The sequence below is a fragment of the Lucilia sericata genome, unplaced genomic scaffold (genome assembly GCF_015586225.1).
Source record: "Lucilia sericata isolate MDLA Ls3-8-SP2 unplaced genomic scaffold, ASM1558622v1 Contig000562F_arrow, whole genome shotgun sequence".
In the NCBI taxonomy this organism is placed as follows: Eukaryota; Metazoa; Arthropoda; class Insecta; order Diptera; family Calliphoridae; genus Lucilia; species Lucilia sericata.
In genome coordinates, this window is record NW_023994572.1 from 235,515 (window position 1) to 243,777 (window position 8,263).

Sequence of the window (8,263 nt, forward strand, 5' to 3'; positions counted from 1 at the left end):
ACATGATAAGAAATGCTATTAAAGTTATTTTTTAGGTAGGAGTAGTAGCAAAAGAATTTCTTTGACAAAATAATATTATTATACCGGAAATTCCATAAATAAATACATGTGTATAGAAATCCATTTAGGAGGAAGAGCGATAGGAAGAGGGGAAGTAGGAAGTCCAATTTGTTTAATGGAAAAATGTAGAATTGATTTCAAAAAGCACAAAGTGAAAAGCAATGGAAAGAAATAAATGAAAAAAAGAACTAGATCTTGAAATGAAGTAGAACCAGTAGAGTAGCAAAAAAAGAACTAGAACAGAACTTGAACAGAACTAGAACAGAACTAGAACAGAGCTAGAACAGAACTAAAACAGAACCAAGAAGAGAACTAGAACAGAATTAGAACAGAGCTAGAACAAAGCTAGAACAGAACTAGAACAGAACTAGAACAGAACTAGAACGGAACTAGAACAGAACTAGAACAGAACTAGAACAGAACTAGAACAGAACTAGAACAGAACTAGAACAGAACTAGAACAGAACTAGAACAGAACTAAAACAGAAAGAACAGAACTAGAACAGAACTAGAACAGAACTAGAACAGAACTAGAACAGAACTAGAACAGAACTAGAACAGAACTAAACAGACTAGAACATGAACAGAACTAGAACAGAACTAGAACAGAACTAGAACAGAACTAGAACAGAACTAGAACAGAACTAGAACAGAACTAGAACAGAACTAGAACAGAACTAGAACAGAACTAGAACAGAACTAGAACAGAACTAGAACAGAACTAGAACAGAACTAGAACAGAACTAGAACAGAACTAGAACAGAACTAGAACAGAACTAGAACAGAACTAGAACAGAACTAGAACAGAACTAGAAACAGAACTAGAACAGAACTAGAACAGAACTAGAACAGAACTAGAACAGAACTAGAACAGAACTAGAACAGAACTAGAACAGAACTAGAACAGAACTAGAACAGAACTAGAACAGAACTAGAACAGAACTAGAACAGAACAGAACTAGAACAGAACTAGAACAACGAACTAAACAGAACTAGAACAGAACTAGAACAGAACTAGAACAGAACTAGAACAGAACTAGAACAGAACTAGAACAGAACTAGAACAGAACTAGAACAGAACTAGAACAGAACTAGAACAGAACTAGAACTAGAACAGAACTAGAACAGAACTAGAACAGAACTAGAACAGAACTAGAACAGAACTAGAATAGAACAGAACAGAACTAGAACAGAACTAGAACAGAACTAGAACAGAACTAGAACAGAACTAGAACAGAACTAGAACAGAACTTGAACAGAACTAGAACAGAACTAGAACAGAACTAGAACAGAACTAGAACAGAACTAGAACAGAACTAGAACAGAACTAGAACAGAACTAGAACAGAACTAGAACAGAACTAGAACAGAACTAGAACAGAACTAGAACAGAACTAGAACAGAACTAGAACAGAACTAGAACAGAACTAGAACAGAACTAGAACAGAACTAGAACAGAACTAGAACAGAACTAGAACAGAACTAGAACAGAACTAGAACAGAACTAGAACAGAACTAGAACAGAACTAGAACAGAACTAGAACAGAACTAGAACAGAACTAGAACAGAACTAGAACAGAACAAGAACAGAACTAGAACAGAACTAGAACTGAGCAGTATTCAGGAATTTAAAAACATCACAGTTATAGAAATAACTGTCCTTTAATAAAAAACAACAATGTCGTAGACTTCGTTAAAGTTTCTCAACATATTCGTTTATCATTCGCTAGCAAACACATTTAAAGCTAAATGAACACGAGGAACACATCGTGTGGAGCAAAAAGTAAACTTCGTTAAGTCTTTCGTTTCCTTGCTCAAATTTCTTTAATACGAATATCAATGTACGCTCGTGTTTTGAGTTTTGTTTCACTAAAAGTAGGGAGACAATTATTAATATGAACACAAATGACTAAGGTTCGTGGAACAAAGGGGGAGTTGAGGTAGCAGCAGTGAGTACATTTACTTAATATAAGTAGTATGGTATGTAGTTGTTGTTTTTATTAATAAACATTTATATATTTGTTTTTGCTTGTTTTACTAACTAGGCCATGGATATTTGCGGTCATTGAACTTTTGTGTTTGTGTGTACTGAGTACACGGGAGAGTGTAGAACATAATTGTTGTTGTAACAATTGTAAAAAAAAGTTTTGATGCCATTTTATAGAGAGAAAGACACATACTCGTAAAAAAAGTTTGATGCGAATTCTCTGCTGTAGTTTTTAGTATGCAAATCAGTGTTTGTAAGTGTGTGTTTTTGTTTGATTTGGTAAATGAGAGTGAAAATGTTTTTTCTTTTATTAATTTAGTTGAAATGAGAGTAAGAGTGCGTATGTGTAATATTTATTTTGATTTTTTATTATTATTAATTTCATTTTCATTTCGTGCTTAAAGGTTGGATGCGATTTGGTGGCAAATAAATGTTGGCATATGGAGTCAAACATGTATGAGAACTAGAAGAGAAATTTAAGTAAAATAAATAGAATTAAGTAAAACTTTTTAAGTGTATGGGAAGCAGGCTTTTACTGAAATCGCAAACTTGTGAAAAAAGTTTCATTTCAAAATTCTTCAACATTTTTCTATATTTATTTAAAATTTCAACAAATAACACATGTTTATTATTATTTTTCTACGCAATTATCTTAATTTAACAAATATTTACTATACCAAATAAAAATTTCATTAATTTGTTCATTTGTTGTTTAAACAAATAACAAAAACAGAAAGTGTTCACATTAATAGTATATATATTTAGCAGCTATGAATTATACCAAAAAATATTTACCTAATCTATTGTCTTGATATTAGAAATTTCTTCAACTGAAAGTGATAGTAAGTACACAGTAAAAACAAACAACAATCATATACATATAAAAAAATTAGGTTAAGTTGCTAAAAAGTTCAATGACCGCATATCTATACGTTCAAACTCATACTTCTATGAAATTTTATTTGCACACAAACACACCGGAACATTCACAAATCATACAAAATTCTGATACAGACACGAAAATAACTACAAGAAATAGATAAAAAAGTTTTTATAGCAAATGACAGAAATTTGAGGGAAATTTGCAAAAAAAATTTCAACCAATAAAATGTCAGAATTTTGCAAAAACTTATAGACAAGAAATGTAAAAGAATAAAATGTAAAAGAACTAGAATAGAGCTAGAACAGAACTAGAACAGAACTAGAGCAGAACTATAACAGTGCTGGAACAGAACTAGAACAGAACTAGAACAGAACTAGAACAGAACTAGAACAGAACTAGAACAGAACTAGAACAGAACTAGAACAGAACTAGAACAGAACTACAACAGAACTAGAACAGAACTAGAACAGAACTAGAACAGAACTAGAACAGAACTAGAACAGAACTAGAACAGAACTAGAACAGAACTAGAACAGAACTAGAACAGAACTAGAACAGAACTAGAACAGAACTAGAACAGAACTAGAACAGAACTAGAACAGAACTAGAACAGAACTAGAACAGAACTAGAACAGAACTAGAACAGAACTAGAACAGAACTAGAACAGAACTAGAATAGAACTAGAACAAAACTAGAACAGAACTAGAACTGAACTAGAACAAAACTAGAACTGAACTAGAACTGAACTAGAACAAAACTAGAACTGAACTAGAACTGAGATAGAAATTAACTGAACTAGATCTGAACTAGAACTGATCAAGAACTGAACTAGAACTGAACTAGAACTGAACTAGAACTGAAGTAGAACTGAACTAGAACTGAACTAGAACTGAACTAGAACTGAACTGAACTAGAACTGAACTAGAACTGAACTAGAACTGAACTGAACTAGAACTGAACTAGAACTGAACTAGAACTGAACTAGAACTGAACTAGAACTGAACTAGAACTGAACTAGAACTGAACTAGAAATGAACTAGAACTGAACTAGAACTGAACTAGAACTGAACTAGAACTAGAACTGAACTGAACTAGAACTGAACTAGAACTGAACTAGAACTGAACTAGAACTAGAACTGAACTAGAACTGAACTAGAACTGAACTAGAACTGAACTAGAACTGAACTAGAACTGAACTAGAACTGAACTAGAACTGAACTAGAACTGAACTAGAACTGAACTAGAACTGAACTAGAACTGAACTAAAACTGAACTAGAACTGAACTAAAACTGAACTGAACTAGAACCGAACTAGAACAGAAGAGAACTAGAACTGAACTAACACTGAAGTAGAACTGAACTAGAACTCAACTAAGTAGAACTGGAACAGAATTAGAAAATAAGTAAAACTAAGAAAAAGCTTTAATAAAGCTTTATATAAAATTTTAAACAAGTTCCTTAAATTCTATTCTCTCACTCACCAGCTAAAACACGTCCTATCAAACGTTCGGTATCATCAATGGGCTTTGCATTCGCAAAGAGATCTTCTCGTGAGCCGACTGTCATCTTGACTAGTCGTGGTTTTTGAGAGTTTTTTGAGGGAATTTTTGTGCAGGCAATTGTTAGAACAAAATGTTAAGTTGAATAAAAGCTTTTTTTATCGGTCAAAAAGCTTAATTTTAACTAAATCTTATTAATAATAAGGATTTGAACTTTTCTTTTACTTTCGAGCTTTTATTTTATGAGTTAACTAATAACGGCACTTTGTTGTTGTAAACTTTTAAGTTTTTAAAGGATTTTGTTTTAAATATGGCACCTTTTACAATTATTTAACACTTGCGAGAGAGAGAGTAATTTGATTTAATTTATTTATAATTTGTAATTTTAAACAATTAATTTAATTTGTATTTTATTTAAAAATTAATTTATTTGAACTAATTTTTGTATTTGTATCACAAACGACAATGTTTCAATTTGACTAAAACAGGTTTTTTACGGGTTTTATTTTTTGTCAAGTCTTTATGCATTTTCATGAAACGTACAACATTTGAGGAAAATCCATAGCTTAAGATTTTCTAAGATTTAAGGGATTTTTTTGAAAACTTTTTCTTGACAAATTAAATTTGTATTAATTTGAGGATAAATGACACTTAATTCGTTGTATTTTTGAAGAAAGTACTTTTTGGTATTTTTATTATTTTTTTAAAGAATTTTTTAAAATTTTTATTGAAAAAAGTACTTTTTGGTTATTATGTACTTTTTTCTTTTGGCAAATTATAAGTTTTTACTGCAATTTGTTTAGTTTTATTAAAATGTTTTTGTTTTAGTTTAATTTTTATACCTTTTTTAAAAAAGTACTTTTTTAATTTGGTACTTTTTTTCAAATATTTTCAATTATTTAATATAATTTGAATGTTTAAATAGTTTCTGGCAGTTTTTCAATATTTGGTAATTTTTTGCAAAAGGTACTTTTTTGGTACTTTCAGAATTTAGTACTTTTTTAAAGTATTTTCAATGTTTTAGATAAAATTTTGTAAATTGTGTTTTTTTTTTTGTAGAAATTTTAGTTAATTGGTACTTTTTGTTCGAAAAGTACTTTTTTGTAATTTGGTACTTTTTTCGTTTTTTTAGCTTTTTGGTACTTTTTTGGAAATTTTGGTTTTTATTTAAACTTGTGGTGTTTTGTTAATATTGTGTTTAAGTTTTCACTGGTTTTCTTTTATTTTGAGTTGTTTTTGTGAAAAAAGTACTTATTTCAATTTGGTACTTTTTTGTAATTTAATACAATTTTTAGGGTTTTCTGGTAAATTTGAAATTTAAAAGTGTCTTTACACTTAAAAGTTTGATGTTTTTTGGAATTTTTTTCACTTTTGTGTTAAAAGTACTTTTTTCAGTTTTTGGTACTTTTTTGGAAATTTCGTTTTTTATTTAAAATTCTGGTCTATTGTTAATAGAGTGTTTAAGATTTCACTGGTTTTCTTTAATTTTGGGTTTGTTTTTGGAAAGAAGTACTTTTTTGCAAATTTGGTACTTTTTGTTAGTTTGCGTTTTATTGCAAATTCTTGATTAGTTTTTGTGTAGTTTGAAGTTTTTTACTATTTTTCCAGTTTTTCTTAGAATTTCTGTAATTTTTGAAAAAGTACTTTTTTAAAATTTAGTACTTTTTTGGTTTTTATGTGTGAAGGGGCAAAATTTTTAACAAATTTTGTTTGAAAATATTATTTAAAAGTTTTCTTTTAGTTTAGAATGTTTTTTTTTGCAAAAAGTACTTTTTTGATAATTTGGTACTTTTTTGCTATAAAGCGTTTTTTAATTTACTTTATTATGTTTTAAGTAGTTTTTTAATGTTTTAAGAGTTTTTCTTTAATTAAGGGAAGTTATTTATAAAAAAGTACTTTTTGAAAATTTTGGTACTTATTAAAATTATAAAATTTCTTATATTCCAATAAAATTTTTATTTAGTTTTTCACTTTTTTAACAATTTTGTTTAATTTTGAGTAAGTTTTTGTTGGAAAAAGTAAATTTTTTGGAATATGGTACTTTTATGAAATTTGGTACTTTTTTAGAAATAAGAAATTTTTAAAATGTCTATCTTATTTTTATACAGTTTTCAAAATTGTTAAAGTTTTTGTTTAATTTTGAATTGGTGTTTTTGAAAAAAAGTACTTTTTTGTAATTTGGTACTTTTTGAAATTTTTCGATTTTATAGTTTTCTAGGTTATTTTTACACAGTTTTTATTTAATCTTAGTTTTTTTTAATATAAAGTCGCTTTTTTGGAAAAAGTACTTTTTTGTAATTTGGTACTTTTTGAAAATTTAAAATTTTTTAGTTTTTTAGTTTAGTTTTTACCTATTTTTGCATTTTTTCTTAGTTTTTGTTGCTTTTTTGAAAAAGTACTTTTTTGTAATTTGGTAGTTTTTTTGAAAAATTTAAGATTTTTTTACTTTTTTTTTGATGATTCTGATACTTTTTCGAAATTTAACATTTATTTATTTTTCTTGGCCTGTTTTAGTTTATTTATTTCCTTAGGAGGTTTTCTTTAAATTTTGGTACTTTTTTCAAAAAAGATACTTTTTTGTAATTTAGTACTTTTTCGATTTTTTTTAATTTTCTTGTTTATATTTCACTTTTTTACAGTTTTTCTTTAATTGTTTAAAGTTTTTCAGAAATATTACTTTTTTGTAATTTGGTACTTTTTTGCAAAAGTTTAAGATTTTTTGAATTTTGTATTTATTTTTATATAATTTATGATTTTCACACAAGTTTTCTTTGCTTTTAAAAAACTTTTTTTTTGAAAAAAGTACTTTTTTGTTATTTGGTACTTTTTGAAAATTGGTGATTTATTTAGTTTTCCTTGTATTATTTTAGTTTCTTAATTGGTTTAGAGTTTCCTTCACTCAATTTGAGCACTTTTTAAAAAAGGTACTTTTTAGCAATTTGGTACTTTTTGGAAATTTGAAAATTTTTACATATTTGGCTAATTTTTAACGTAGATTTTTATATTTTCATAGTTTTTGCTTAGTTTTGAGTTTTTTCATTCAAAAGGTACTTTTTGGAAATTTTGGAACTTTTTGAAATTATTGCAATTTTACTACTATTTTCTATAAATTGTTTAATTGTTTTTAAAATTCTCCTTTCCACTTACGTTTTTTGATAAAATTTGTTAATTTTGTTGAATTTTTATTGAAATTTGGATTTTAAATTTTTGGAGTTTTTTTATGGCAACAACTTTAAGCAGAAGCTTAGGTTTACAATTAATTCTCTTATTTTAAATCACTGTTTAGTCCTGTTATGGTTATGACGACACTTTGTTTTAAATTTTTTTATAAAAAATTCAAATTTACCGCCTTACGACTCTTTCTGTTATCAAGTATTTTCTTTGTTTATTTACTCTTTTGTTAATATATTAGGTGCTCTTTTCAAAATTGATTGCAAATTTATATTTTGTTTCTTTTTCACTTAAACCGCTCGTTGTATCGTTGGCGCTTGGCGAATGTGGAATAAAAAACAATTTTTATTTAACTGTGACAGTGTCAGTGGCAGGCAGGCAGACAGGCATGTGCTTACAACATGTTAGAATCAATATTAGAAGTCGAGAAAAAAGAAAAAATTGTTTAACTAGTTGCTCGTTCAAACCATTTGCCTTTAACACCCCCTCTCGCAAAAAAAGCTTTCATTTTAAAAGAATATTTATTGCTTATTTTCTTAAAAAAAGCTTTTCTGTGTAAAGACGCGCGCTTTGGCGTTCGAACACGTTGCAGCGCGTGCGTTTTTTAGTATGATTTAATAGAATTGGTTTGATGCTAAAAAAAGCTTTGTTTGATGTCCTACT

General features: G+C 28.0%; 1 protein-coding gene across 1 annotated transcript in view; it reads right to left on the minus strand.

The window, feature by feature from the left end:
• Positions 1-5,138, minus strand: part of LOC119606240 (ecdysone-induced protein 75B, isoforms C/D) — a 177,235-nt gene extending 172,097 nt beyond the window's left edge. Inside the window, exon 1 of the mRNA XM_037959664.1 lies at positions 4,412-5,138. Within this exon, the coding sequence (XP_037815592.1) occupies positions 4,412-4,496 (85 nt within the window). The 5' untranslated portion in view covers positions 4,497-5,138. The remainder of the gene's footprint in view (positions 1-4,411) is intronic.
• Positions 5,139-8,263: the final 3,125 nt, after the last annotated feature.